Source organism: Canis lupus, chromosome 22, assembly GCF_003254725.2.
Source record: "Canis lupus dingo isolate Sandy chromosome 22, ASM325472v2, whole genome shotgun sequence".
NCBI lineage: Eukaryota > Metazoa > Chordata > Mammalia > Carnivora > Canidae > Canis > Canis lupus.
In genome coordinates this window covers 29,350,578-29,365,057 of record NC_064264.1, presented here as the reverse complement: position 1 = coordinate 29,365,057, position 14,480 = coordinate 29,350,578, and the positions used below count along the sequence as shown (strand labels likewise).

Genomic DNA, 14,480 nt, shown 5'->3' with positions numbered 1-14,480 from the left:
GAGAAACATCTTCACAGAAGAGGGACTGTTGAGTTGGGTCTTGAACAATAAATGGGTATTCAAGTCATGAAGGATTGGTGGCAGGAGAATTTCACCAGAGTTGAGGAGTGATAGGAAGAGCCATTGGGAGAGGAGGGTACCTATAGAGAGTGTGCCTCATAGAGAGTGAGCACCTATGTGGTTGTGGATAGAGAGGCTAAGTGGATGTGGGAGTAGGGGAGACAGGAGCCACAGATAGAAGACTAGCAAGATTTGTGTTTTGAGCTTTAGAAAATGTGTCATTTAGAGATTTTTAAGCAGGGAGAAAAAGTAGATATTGGGCGGTGGCACAGAATGAAGAGAAAAAGGGAGTCAGAGGGATAGAGAGAGCACAAAGTGCTTGGCAGCAAAGAAACTAAGAGATTGCTAACAAACCTTTCCAGGCTTAAGCCACCACACTAGCTCAGGCCCTTACATTTCTCATGCGGTATGAATTTTTCACTAGGATTTGACCAGATGTTATCACTTCTAATTAACCCTGACACCACTGATTTAGACTGGGATGTTAGAAGATAATTATTTTTTTGTTTAAAGTAAGAGTTCACTGTTAGGTATCATAGATGGTGGTACCTCCAAGGCTATTCAGGAGGTATGTCTTGCAGATTATTGGAAATGTTTTTCTGAACACATTCCCCCCCCCCTTTTTTTGGGGGGGGAGGCGAGGTGGAGTTGAGAATGGAAGGGTCGAGGGTCAGAGGTTAATTTCCTGCTCCACCATTTAGTAAACATCATTGACTTGCATGTTCTTATAATTTTTACCAAACATTTAAAAATCGTGTCTTGTCCTCTTACCTTTTTAGAAATTCAGTGATCAAATATATAATGGACTGTGCATATAATTCTGTAGGGTCCTACAGGTGCCACAATAGTGGTAAGAACTTACTATCTAGTTCATGCATGTAATAAATCCAAATATATAAATGATAACAAAACAAGTTATAGAAGATATATACTACAGTATAATAATTTTATTGGACAGGACAGAATAGATTAACAACAATGTAGCAAACAACTCCATAATCTCAGTTGCTTAAGAGAACCAAAGCGTTTATTTTTCACTCTTAAGAAGTGTGTTGTGGGCCCAGGAGATTCTTGGGGTCCCCGTGTTGGCTCAGCATTCTTGGCTTTGATCAGGAGCAAAGGACAGCTTTCCATGATGACCACTGGAGGGGAAGAGTGGGCTGGAGGAGAGACCACTGGCAATGAAATGCTTTAACTTAAGACTGTGACCCAAGTTACTTCACTGCCAAAATAAGTCTAGAACCTTACCAGTAACTCTGGTTTCAGTCTACATTCCAAGAACTTTGTTTCTTGAAGACATGGGTCTGTTTTGCACAAAGAAGTGGTAGAGTGGTTAAATCAAATGACTAAACCTAAACAATCAATAAGGTCTCTATCTTGGAACTTATATGCTTATTTATAGGAGAACCATCAGGATGCACCCCAAAAATTCAGCATAGGAATAATGGCAACTGGTCATAGTTCTTTTACATAAAGAGGATAAAAAAAATAGTTCAGGACTTTACAGAAAGTGAGCATACCATTAAAAACGGTAAGAAACCTTTTGGGTTCTGGGTTTTCATTCTTCCTGTAAGTACTTTGGGGAAAACTGGGAACTTTCAGTGTGTTTCCATTTATTTTGTTTACTTATGGAATTCTTCATCATAATCCAGTAGGAGCAGAAAGAACGAGGATCCGATTTGCTAAAGTGAAAAAAAGAATACTTCTCTTTCTGTTTTAAAGTTAGAATGAGGGGGAATCCCTGGGTGGCTCAGCGGTTTGGGCGCCTGCCTTCGGCCCAAGGCGTGATCCTGGAGACCTGGGTCGGGCTCCCTGCCTGGAGCCTGCTTCTCCCTCCTCCCGTGTCTCTGCCTCTCTCTCTCTCTCTCTCTGTCTCTCATGAACTAAAAAAAAAAAAAAGTTAGAATGATCAAATTATCCCTAAAACGTCTTCTCGGTTCTTCGGAAGTCTGTTTTTACTACGTCTTACAAGAACGAGAAGCCTCTACACTACGTCTGAACTGGGTAGATCAAATGCATAAAATGGGATTCTTTTGGGCATTATTTGGAAATAAGATTCAGATATCGTGCAGACTTCAGAAAGCACCGAAACCACGCAAATACCGTTCGTAAAAAAAGAAATCCCAATGCCCGCCCGAGAGGGGCCCCTCTGCAGGGGGCAGCAGAGGCGCACCGGGGCCGGAGAGGTCCGCGAGCCGCGAGAGGGGCCGCGCGGGTCCGGGCAGTGCCCGCGCCCCGGCGGGCGCGGTGCCCCGGGGGCGGGCTGGGGCAGCGGCCGGAGGAAGGGGCGGAGAGGCGACTTCGCAGAAAAGCTTCTACAGGCAGGCGACGCTCTGCGCCCGCCGGACGGGAGGCGGGGTAGCGGCCCGGTTAAAGTAGCAGCAGGCTGGAAGGAAGGAAGGAGCGAGGGGGGGGGACGGGGACGGAGGGGAGGAGCGGCGCGGCGAGCCGGGCCGCGGCCACGGGGGGGGGGGGCTTCGGTGTCGCCAGTCTCCCGTGGAACGGAGCGCGCAGGCCCTCCCCGAGGACCGCCGCCCCGACCTTCCAGGTGACAGCCGGTCACCCGGGTAGGAGTCAGCTCCGCCCCGAGTCACCCCGCCCGCCCACGGCCCACTCCCCGCCCCGCCTCCGCCGGCCTCCCTGCCTGCCCCGGGAGCGCGGCGGCCGCAGCGGCTCTGCAGCGCTGGAGCAGGCGGCGCCCGGCGGCGCGCGGGCAGGGAGCGAGGGAGGGAGCCAGGGAGCGAGGGGGCCGGGGGCCGGGGGCCGGGGGCCGGGGGGCGAGGCGGCGGCGCGGCCCGGGCGCTGGCCCCGCGGAGCAGGATGACGGCTTAGCCCGCCGTCCCGCGCCAGTCCGGCTGCGGGGCGCCCCGCGGGGGAGGCGCCCCGGGGCAAGTGCCGCATGGGGCAGGGCCGCTGAGGCGCCGCGGCGGTGCTCGGCACGGTTCCCGCGGCGGGTCGGGGGCGCGGCGCAGCGCGGCGCGGCACGCCCAGGCCGCCCCCGGGCCCGGGAGGCGCGAGCTATGGAGCCCCCGAGCTGCGTGCAGGACGAGCCGTTCCCGCACCCCCTGGAGCCCGAGCCGGGCGCCCCCGCGCAGCCGGGCCCCGGGAAGCCGGGCGACAAGCGGTTCCGGCTGTGGTACGTGGGGGGGTCGTGCCTGGACCGCAGGACCACGCTGCCCATGCTGCCCTGGCTCATGGCCGAGATCCGCCGGCGCGGCCAGAAGCCCGAGGCGGGCGGGTGCGGGGCGCCGGCCGCCCGCGAGGTGCTCCTGGTGCTCAGCGCGCCCTTCCTGCGCTGCGTCCCCGCGCCGGGGGCAGCGGGCGTCGGGGCCGCGGGGGGCGTGGGGCCCGCGGCGGCGCAGCCCAGCCCCGCGGTGTTCATCTTCGAGCACAAGGCGCAGCACATCTCGCGCTTCGTGCACAACAGCCACGACCTCACCTACTTTGCCTACCTGATCAAGGCGCAGCCCGACGACCCCGAGTCGCAGACGGCCTGCCACGTTTTCCGCGCCACGGACCCCAACCAGGCAAGACGGCGGGGGGCCGGGGGAGGGGGAGGGGCGGCGGGGGAGGGGGAGGGGCGGGACGGGGAGGAGCCGCGGGGCTGGAGCGGAGGCTGCCCCGCCGCGGTCCGCCCGCCGCGCGCCCTCCACGTGGCGCGCTCGAGCGTCCTCCCCTCCCGCGCCGAGGACCCGCGGGCGCCGGCGGGACGGGGCGGGACGGAGCGGGGCGGAGCGGGGCGGAGAGCGGCGGGGAGCGGCGGGGAGCGGCGGGGGCGCGCCCGCGGGGGGAGCCGGCCTGGGCCCGGGGGAGGGGGGTGCGTCCCGCGCGCGCGGGGAGGCCCCGGCAGGGCTGGGTTCCCAGGGGGCCCGCGCTCGCCCCGCGCCCGCGCTGGTCGCCTCCTGCGTCTTACCCCTGCTGGAGCGTCGGGTCTCAGCAGCAGCCGCAGGGCTGGGGGCTTGTGAGGCTATTTGGGAGCGGGGTTTAGGGGAAAGTTAGTCGACGAGGATGTCAGATTGCCAGGACAGCACGAATCTGCGTTTAGATGTTGAGTGGAAGGAAAGCTGTGTGTGTGTGTGTGTGTGTGAGTGTGAGTGTGAGTGTGTGTGTGAGTGTGTGTGCAGGTTTTTAAAGACTGGATGGAGACAGAATCAATACCAGCTTGGGTGATTTAAAAAAGCAGTGTCCTAAAAGAGGCCCAAATCTGTTTTCTAATAGTTCTCCAATATTACAATATATCAGAAGCATTAAATTTTTTCTAAAGAAGCATTACATTTGAGGTGTCTGTTACCAAACTGCGTTTTTACTTCCTTGAAGAGAGGCACGCCCCTTTCTCTAATGGCAAGAGGACTCTAAACAAAACTTTGTGACAGTGATTGTGGCTTTGAAAACTGGTTTTAAAATAAAAGTGTAAAGAGTGTTTACTACGCGATAAGCCCTCCCCACCCCCAAATGCGATCCTAAAAAATAGTTCTTTGATGTTTGCCAAGTACTTTAGATTCTTCACAAAAATAATACCGTCTAAATATACAGTCTCAGTTGCAAACTGTGGCAGTTCCTTTGGTAGCTGAGCAATTAATAATTGTCAAAGGAGAAAGATATAAAATGAGGCTTTAAAAAAAAATTCGTTAGTGTCTGTAATTGAAAGACTGTCCAGTTTTTCACAAAAGGCCTGCAGCTGAATTGAAGAAAATCGTCTTAGATTTCATAAGTTATTTCATAAGCTAGTTGAATATCTTAACATCCAGAACTCCCAGTATGAAGAGAGCAATTTTAACTTATATCACCGCTGTTAGATGTATGTTAAAATACCTTTCTAAAAATTATCTCAACATTCCAACTGTAATGAATATGAAATTCACTTTGTGAAGCTTGTTTTTAGCTTTCACCTCTGTTGAAATGGGAGTGCAGCATGTTCTTTTCATCTGAAAGTTATCACTATTTTTATTAAGATTTTTTGGTTCTATCAGTAGGAAGATAAGAAGTTGCATTTATATGGGACTGTAAGGAATGTTTTATGATTTTGGGTAGTTTATGTTAAAGCTTATGTTATTGTCTTCAGATCTGATATGTGACACATCATTGCTAATTTCATTCGGGGTTAAAGTTTGTTTATGGGTCATGGCACTTTCTTGACAGTGGCTGTTGAATTCTTGACAGTGTCAGATACATTGTTAGGGGATCAATTAAAAATATGCCCCCTCTTTTTAAACCTTAATTATACATTTAGGTGTTTGAGGTTGAGAATGATGTTATTTTACGAATAATAACATGCTTAAGCTCCTTTCTCCCTTTTGATCCTGTAGGAACAGTGGCAACCATATGTCCTTTTGATAAAAGAGAAAAAACCCTAACTCTTCCTGTTTATTGCCATTTCCCAGTTGAGTCTTTGATCTAAAGATATGGATTCCAGTTTACTCTGAACACAGAGAATCCCTGGTAGAGGATCCTTAATTTGAAAGGCCAGATGTTGTTCCATTAAGGATTATCTCCAGCCATATATCAGAGTTGCAAACTCAAATGCTTGGGATTTTGTTGAGAGAGGTTGAGGTTAAGTGAGGACCGAGGACCATGGAGTGTTGGTCATTTCTCCAGGGAGTTCTTCAGCGCCAATTGCAAATTGCATTAACAAGATACAAGCATGGTGTTGCCAGAGCTTCTGATTTCCCAAGAGTGGAAGTGGATTTTTATGTATGACTTCATGTTTTAAAGTATTAGCAAACATTTTAAACATTTAAGATTCCTATCTGGACGAAACAAAACACATCTGAGGTTTGGCGTTCAGAGATTTAAGGGCTACCACTTTGTTTTCATAAATATTTGTTGAATGGACAAGTGCAGTCATCAGACACTCTGTGCTTTTCGCCACTTTTCCATTTGAGCATCTGGATTCATTTGACATGGCCGTCATGGTAGGGAGAGTTAGGGCCATTTTGGGGGAAGAATTTGTAAGTTATATTCTCAGAAGTGATAATTGTATAGCTGAAGTTGTTAAAGGTATGGATTCCTCACATTGTTACCATCTAGGGGTGTGAGTAGCCTATAGAAACCTATAGAGTAGGGTCTGGATGGTTCTTGGCACCTTTGAAATAAGAAGAGAAAAGACCTACTGTTTGCTTTACCCCTGAGTTCTAAATTTGAAGGAGAGAATTATTTAGTTGGACTTTAAGATCATTGTTAAAAGAGTCTCTGGTCACTAAACAAAGTATGGAAGGTAGCATAGAGCAGTAGGCCTGCAAACATCCGTGAATAAATTTGCCTCTGGTTTCTCTCTTATGCTTGTCCCTTTTCTGAAACAGGGCTTTCTGTAGGATGGCCATATAATTCATTGTTTAGTCTGGGGTGTTTTTTTTTTTTTTTTTTTTTTTTAAGATTTATTTATTTGAGAGAGAGAGAAAGAGAGAATGAGTGAGGGGAGGGGCAGAGGGAAAGAGAGAGAATCTTAAGCAGCCTTCCATCTGAGTGGGGAGCTCAACTCAGGGCTGGATTCCACAACTCTGAGATCACCACCTGAGCCAAAATCAAGAGTCTGACACTTAACTGACTGAGCCACCTAGGTGCCCCTAATCTAGGGTGACTTTTATTGAGAACAGGGGCACAACTAATAGTTACACAGACACGACAAGTATAAACCTGGACTGCGTAGGTCACACCAGGATATACAGTGACCTCAGCTAAATGGCAAAATTTGTGTTCATGCCCAGCCACTGAGATGGATATTATAGTTTCCATATATGAAATGATAAGGTTTTGCAGAATTATCTGCTCCTATCTTTTGGGGGCTGGATTTACATGTGACCTCTAAGATGGGAGTGCTGTGCTAATAGCTTGGGACTGTTGTGGGGAGTTGCCATAGTAATGTGCCCTCTGGCTCCCCCACTCCTGGGTGGGGGGGGGTCAGAGTCAACCTAACCTTGTGAGTCTGAAGGAGCACTCAGCCAGAATGGCCTAATGAAGAGCTATTTCTCCCAGGGGCAAAGAAAGGTGGGGATCAGGCACAAATTAACCTGTTCCAGATCAAATATATACCTGTGCAGATTGTTTCCCATTTATTCAAGCCTGTGTGGTCCTGCACAGAAGGAATGTCAGCCTTAGCACATTTCAGCCGAACTTGCATATTTGAATTAGTAAAAGTACTTAACTGTACGTAATTTAAAAAATCCCACTGGCATAAATTGAATTATAGACTTAAAACTGGTTGAGGAACCAAGAATAGATCCTCTATCTAAGATCTAGGGTAGGTCACTGATATTCTTAGAATTTTGATCTTCATCTACTTTCAGGAAGAGACTATATAGCATTATCTCAATTTCCCAATTAAAAACCAGAAATTATCTCATGTCTGTTTTACCTTATGAAAAAAAGTTGTTAGTGTTTATAAATATTGTTAGAGATTAAAGGTGTTAATTATCATTTGCATGAGACTCTGCATGAAAATTATATTTCAAGATTATAGACTGAGCAATCATTTAAAAAACAAAAACATGATTGCTATAATTTTTGTTGATTTTGTTTATATTTCTTGAAGCTTGCAAGAATGTAATTTCAAAGAGATTTTACAAATTGTGTTCTTAAAATCCTTTTTTTTTTTTTTTTTTTAAGATTTTATTTATTTATTTATTCATGAGAGACACACAGAGAGAGAGGCAGAGACACAGGTAGAGGGAGAAGCAGGCTCCATGCAGGGAGCTCAACGTGGGACTCAGTCCTGGGACTCCAGGATCACGCCCTGAGCCAATGGCAAGCACTAAATCACTGAGCCACCCAGGGATCCCCTGTTCTTAAAATTCTTAAGAATGAATTTGACATCAGGATATTTGAGCTCTGACTTCTCTAACTTTTTAGTTTTTTTCTCTCCTCTTAAACTAGTATTTTCTGAGCTTTTTTCAGATAACCAATTTTCAATTCTGTTGATAATTTTCAAAAGGTCATTCTCAGAAGTTCTTACTCACTGTTGATGGGGATATGCTGGTCAGAAAACTAGAGAAATAGAAATCTGGAAATTTTGACATTTTTATCTCTGCTTTCTGAGTAGTATATGCCATTCTAGACAGGTAGATCTCTCTAACTTCCTGTTTGCTGTAGTCACTTTTGTGTTCTCTGCCTACCCCCCCGCCCCCCAATCCTCATTTGATTTGGAGGTTGATTTGTCCGGGCTCCACTCTGTGATAGAATCTTGACCTTGATATCTGGGGGAAAGGTAAAAAATGTGTGCCCAGAGCCTTCCAGTTGTGAGGGAGTGTTAGTTATAATGAAGATTGAAACTGTTCAGTATCTGGTTCTCAAACTTGAGTAGGCATCAGAATTACCTGTAAAGGCTTGTTGAAACACACAACAGACTCCTTCTCCCCCCCACTTTCTTTTTTTTTTTTTAAGATTTTATTTATTTATTCATGAGAACACAGAGAGAGAGAGAGAAAGAGAGAGAGAGAGAGAGAGAGAGAGAGGCAGAGGGAGAAACAGGCTCCATGCAGGGAGCCCGATGTGGGACTCAATCCTGGGTCTCCAGGATCATGCCCTGGGCTGAAGGCAGTGCTAAATGGCTGAGCCACCTGGGCTGCCGGAATAAATATTTTTTTCAGAGTATGTCCCAGTGTTAAATTATGATAAGATTTTGTAAAAATTAAAAATTTATATATTCATATCCAGAAATAACAGCATTTAGCATGTTTGATATACTGGCTGTTAAGAAAATCAGGCAAGGGTCTCTCAGGGGCTGGGGATTGAGCCCTGCACAGGGCTCTGTGCTCAGCATGGGGACTGCTTGGGATTCTCTCTCTCCCTCTCCTTCTGCCCCTCCCTCTGCTCACACTTTCTCTCAATCTAAAGAAATAAAATCTTAAAAAAAAAAAAAAAATCAGGCTAAAAGAAATAGTTGACAATTTGGGGAATAAGATGATGGCCACTCTGAATAATTATTGCAAACAATGTTTGCTCATTTTTTTTTTTTTTCAGTCCCAGGTATTTGTTTTGTTAAAATCATCTAGATGGCTGTTTTATTTATTTGAGAGAGAAAGTGAGCACACATAAGCAGGGGAAAGACAGAAGGACAAAAAGACTCCCCACTGAGCAGGAAGCCCTATACAGGGCTTGATCCCAGCACCCCGGGATCATGACCTGAGCCAAAGGCAGACACTTACCCAGCTAAGCCACTCAGGCTATTTCATTTCATTTGGGCTATGTTGGCATGTCTGAACCAAGATGATATGTAGCTACTTAGATGTAGCCCCTTGTAAAATGAGGGACAGATCAGTTATAATTTAATTTAGTAGTATATTCAGAATTACTGAGCAGGAAATATGGTCAACATGACTTATTAATAACTCAATTGGAAGCATCAACTAAGGAAGGATGTCAATGTCTTGTTAATTTTAAGGTTATAATGTGATACCATACACCATAGTATGTCTATCTGAGTAGCTTTTCCATGCATTTCCTTCAAAGCAAATGTTTATGGAGCTTTTGCTGGGTGATGGTACTGCCGTTAGTGCTTTTCCTAGGTTATCACATTTTATCTTTATAGTAACTGTGCCAAGTATGTACCAGTATTCCTCCTGTTTTATAGATGAGAAAACTGAGGTATAGAAAGGTTACATTGTTACCCTAAGGACACACTATTTGTAATAGTAGAAGCAGTTTCCAGTTCAGGCAGACAGATTCTGAAGTCTGTTTTCTGGGGCACCTGGGTGGCTCAGTTGGTTAAGCTTCTGCCTTTCGGCTCAAGTCATGATCCCGAGGTCCAGGGATTGAGCCTCACATCGAGCTCCGCTTCTCCTTCTTCATGCCTTTCCTCTAGCTTGTGCTCGCTCTCTCTCTCTGTCAAATAAAATCTTTTAAGAAAAAAAATAAAGCTTGTTTTCTTGTCTTTCGTAGAATGCAGTTGTTGAAAAATGAGCTTTTAGCTGTTAGTGTTATAAACTTTTCTACAATCACTTTTCCCCTCTTTTTTTTAATATAGTAGTGTTATTTTGTTTTCCAGCTTTAAGTATAATTTAAAAATAAAAAAATATATTTAAAGGGACAGTGTGATGTTTCAACATATATGTCAAATGAAATGATTACCACAATCAAGCTGATTAGTGTATCCATCACCTCATATGGCTATCTTTTGCGTGTGTGTGGTGAGAACATTTAAAACCTACTTTTAGCAAATTTCAGGTATATAATGTAATATTATGAACTATAGTCTGTACATTAGACCTTCAGAACTTATTCATCCTGCATAACTAAAAGTTCATACCCTTGACCAACATCTTTCCATTTCTGCCATCCCCCAGCCTCTGGCAACCACTATTCTACTCTCTGCATTTATGAGTTTGACTTTTTAGGTTCCATATGTGAGATCATGCAGTATTTGTCTACTTTTTCCCCACTTTTATATTAAAAATATCCACAGTTAAATATGCTTGTTAAATTTATAAAATAATAATTAATGCTCAGTGCCTGCTTGGTTATAGTTATGCTAATATGTTTTTTTGTTTTAATGGGAAGTAAAAGGTGTACATGATTTGTTAGGCTAGAGAAGTTGAACTCTGATATATCTTTTTTTTTTTTAAGATTTTATTTGAGAGAGAGAGCGTGCCAGAGAGAGAGCACGAGCAGAAGGGAGGAGCAGAGGCAGAAGCAGACTCCCCGCTAAGCAGGGAGCCCCATGTGTGGCTTGATCTCAGGATCCTGGGATCATCACCTGAGCCAAAGGCAGATGCTTAACCTACTGAGCCACCCAGGTGCCCAGAACTGGTATATCTTTTACGTGGTGTCCTTAGGAAAGTGGGGAAGTAAACTGTGGTAGCCTCTTTGTAACTTCTGTAAGTACAGTTTAGAATAAAAATTTAGAATAAGTTTAGAAAATAATATAGTTGTTAAGATATGTATTTAAAAACAGGTACAACTACACATTTGAATATATTTTATAGAATCATAAAGTATATAAACACTCTAAAGTATAAGAAGGTATAAAATATGAACTATTAAACTGTATTATATATGAAAGTATTCAATTATGTAGTATAAAGTATAAAATCATAAGATATAAAAATAATGCACTTACATCATTATAAAACATATGCAATCAAGCAAGTTGTGCTATCATAATTACCTTAGGTTAAAGAGAAAAGAATACATAGATTTAAAAAAAGATTTTATTTATTTATTTATTTGAGAGAGAGAGGAGGGAAGAGAGAGGCAGGGAAGGGCAGAGGGAGAAGTGGTACTGAGCAGGGAGCCGGACTCCAGGATCCAGGATTGATTCCTCTGATCTAAAGGCAGATGCTTAATGGACTGAGCCAACCAGGCACCCCAAGAATATGTAAAATTTAAAGTCAAATAAAGCCTAATGACTTGATGGGCAAATGTATGATTTTGCAGGAGTTCCAGTAGAGAAAAGTGGTTTAGAAAAAAATCACAAAGTCCATAGTAACACTGGCATGCTAACCTTGTGCTGTGCCATAGTCCTGTTGTTTTGAAAAATAACATCTTTTATCACATTGAATTTAGGTTGTTAATATACATGTTACTGATTTTATACTTGTGTATGTGGGTATTTTGTAAATTGATTTTGGCTTCAGAGTTGTTTAAAAACTACAGCTATAAGCATATGAAATTTTTATCTAGGTTTTTTGAACATATTTAAATAAACTAACAATGAAATAATAATGTAAGTCCCAAGTTACCTTTGAAAAGATACTGAACAACCCATAAGTTTGGAAAACTCTGGGTTTAAATTTTCAGGTGTTATTTAATGTATCCCTGATAATCTATAATCATATGATAGAAAGTGAAAAAATGTGGGATTAAAATTTTGGCCAGTTTAATTTCAGATCATCTTAACATGGGTTTCTGCAGCCCCACCAAAAGGATATGGGAGTTACTGTTTTTTAAGTTACTGATCCCTTCCAAGTTTTATATCTTGTTAAGAGGTTGGTTTGGAAAGAGGATCTCCAAGTAATGGGATTTTCCCAGCTAAATATAGTAGCCTAAATTTGCTGCTCCAGTTCTTTTACTTTGTGGCTTCCCTTAATAGTGCAATAGTTTCCACTCTGAAACGGTTGTGAGTTTTTACATGAATTTCTAAAATTCTCACAGTTAGAACCATGGGACTTTTTACTATCAATATTAAATAACTTTTGAGGAGTTTATCAATTTTAGTTTCTAAGTCAAACTGTACTTCCAGTTTAACAAAATCAGGCATTCTTTTGCATCTCACCGTTGTATCCTCATAAACATTTTCAGTAGTAGGTTATACAATTTGGACAAATACATTTATGACCTAGGGCTTTTACAAACCAAGAAGCAAATTTGTTTTCAGGCCCTAGATGGCTCCTAACTTTTTCAATTAACCTCTTGCCCTGGTTTCAGGCACTTCATTCTCATTAGCTGGGCAGCCTGGGAGATTTTCCTGAGTTTACCTAATATTATGCTGATGGCCTTCCTGCTTGGTTTTCTAAATATTTCTTCCCATTAAGTCTCCAGTAGCATGCTCTGTGCCTGTTGGGATACCTCATTACTCTGTGCTGGACTTCCTCGATCCTGCTGTTCACTCTGAAGATGAGCCAGTGCCTGTTGCCTAGCTCTTTAAATATTATGCACTGTTTGCTTGATTGAATTGTTTTCTGGTTCTGGAAGCTAGTCTTGCCTCTTCTGTATTTAGTCCTTGCCATTTCCTGTTGGCTTCTTCCTAGGCTATTAACGATTGTGTATTGATTTTATTTTAGTTTTCATGTGAAATTTTGCAAAGGCCTGATGACATGGGCATAGCCTAGTGGTAATAGTGGGGATGATCCCTCTATGTTCATCCATAATTCTTTTTTTTTAAGTTTATTATTTTTTTTAGTAATCGACACTTAATGTGGGGCTCGCACTCACAACCCTAAGATCAAGAGTCCCATGCTCTACCAACTGAGCGAGCTAGGCACCACTCATCTGTAATTCTTTTTATTTATTTTGAGGCATTTTCAATAGGCAGATCTCTGGTTTCTAATGCTAGTATTAAAAGCAATATGAAAATGGATATTATATGCTATTTTTTGACATTGCCCTTTATATTTTAACTTCCCATTGATTCTAAAACTTTTCCAGAGGTCAGATTATTTGGTTGAAATAATAAATGGCATTTGATAAATTTGCTTATTCTGTGTTCGTGTAAGTACAGTTGTGTTAGTTGTAAGGATAGAGACTAGAATATTCGCAACAGAGAATAATATGCTTTTAGGGATCTGGGAGTTAATTGGCATTATACGTTTGTTTCTCATAGAAGTCAGATTGGGGATATATATTTGAAATTGTATTATTTACTTTGACAAGAGGATTGTGAACAAGACTAAATAAAATCTGTCTTAATTAATATATAAGAAAATATTGGAGTTCTTCAGAATAAAGAGCCTAAAAAATAATTTTTAATTTCTCAAGTATTCTTACCTAATCCACCTTATATTTTTAACAGTTTTTCTTTCTTTTTCTTGATCTACCATAATTATCCAGCATTTGGTTATGTCTTTGGGAATTATATTCTAAACTTCTAGGAGCTAGGTTAGTAACAGTAATGCTAGTAATAATAATAATAGCTCTAACCACTCTGTATTTATTTTCTTGATCATGAGGTCTCAAACTTTAAGCATGTATCACCTGGGAGGTTTGTGATGATAACCGATTGCTGGACCCCACCCCTAGAATTTCTGATTTGGTAAGTCTTGGGTGAGGTCCAGAATTTGTGTTTGTGACAAGTTCCAGGTGCTGCTGATACTGTTGGTCCAGGATTACCCCTGACAACTACTGCTCTAGAACAGGGGTTGGCAAACTATGGCTTTTATTTTTGAAATACAGTTTTATTTTAACACAGCTGCACTCATTTATTTATGTATTGTCTGTGGCTGCTTTCTATAATGGCAGGATTGGGTACTTTGGACAGATACTCCATGGCCACCAAGCTTAAGATCTTTATTATTTGGCCCTTTGCAGTTTGCGGACTTCTGCTCTAGACAATACTTTTGAAATAGTTTTTTTTTTTTTTCTTTTTTTTTTTGGTCTCCATTTTATACGTGAAAAAACAAAATCTGTAATTTTCCTAAGGACACAAGCTAGCAAGCAGCAGATCTGGGATTCCAAACCCCATGCATTTTCTAAATTGTAAATTTTTTTGATGGCCCCTACATTTATTGAGATAGCCCAACTCTTTTCTCTGAACTCCAGCTTTTTTCAGTTTCTAAAGGCTTACTTGACTATGTAGTTGCTGATGCTGGTAAGCCAAGGGTTTATATGTGAGTCCTACTTTTCACTATCCAGTTGCAGTTCTGGAGGGACATTGTGTTGATTCAGCCTCCAAAACTTAGTTTTAACATGTCACATCTCTCCACCACTACGGCCACCATACATGTAACCGCTGTGATGTCGTGCTGGGACTGTTCTCTCAGCTGTTTTCCCTG

The 14,480-nt window shown here is 43.2% G+C and overlaps 1 protein-coding gene and 1 long non-coding RNA gene across 14 annotated transcripts in view; one reads left to right on the top strand and one right to left on the bottom strand.

The window, feature by feature from the left end:
• Positions 1-975: 975 nt before the first annotated feature.
• Positions 976-4,149, bottom strand: LOC125753327 (uncharacterized). Of its 4 annotated transcripts, XR_007404889.1 has the most exons (4): positions 3,974-4,149; positions 1,581-1,742; positions 1,309-1,364; positions 976-1,220 (listed from the first exon to the last, which is right to left on the bottom strand). It is a non-coding gene; the product is annotated as an uncharacterized LOC125753327 (long non-coding RNA). The 4 variants fall into 4 exon arrangements; XR_007404888.1 differs by lacking the exon at positions 1,581-1,742; XR_007404890.1 differs by lacking the exons at positions 1,581-1,742; positions 3,974-4,149 and adding an exon at positions 3,513-3,619.
• The window catches only part of TBC1D4 (TBC1 domain family member 4), a 181,385-nt gene continuing 169,909 nt past the window's right edge, over positions 3,005-14,480 (top strand). For 2 of the 10 annotated variants that reach the window (XR_004808351.2, XM_035704646.2), the window contains exon 1: positions 3,005-3,587. Coding sequence is in view for 8 of the 10 variants with exons in the window: in XM_035704646.2 (XP_035560539.1) it covers positions 3,081-3,587 (507 nt within the window). In the remaining 2 variants the exon portion in view is untranslated. The remainder of the gene's footprint in view (positions 3,588-14,480) is intronic. The other 8 variants (XM_035704643.2, XM_025441032.3, XR_004808352.2 and 5 more) reach the window with 7 other exon arrangements.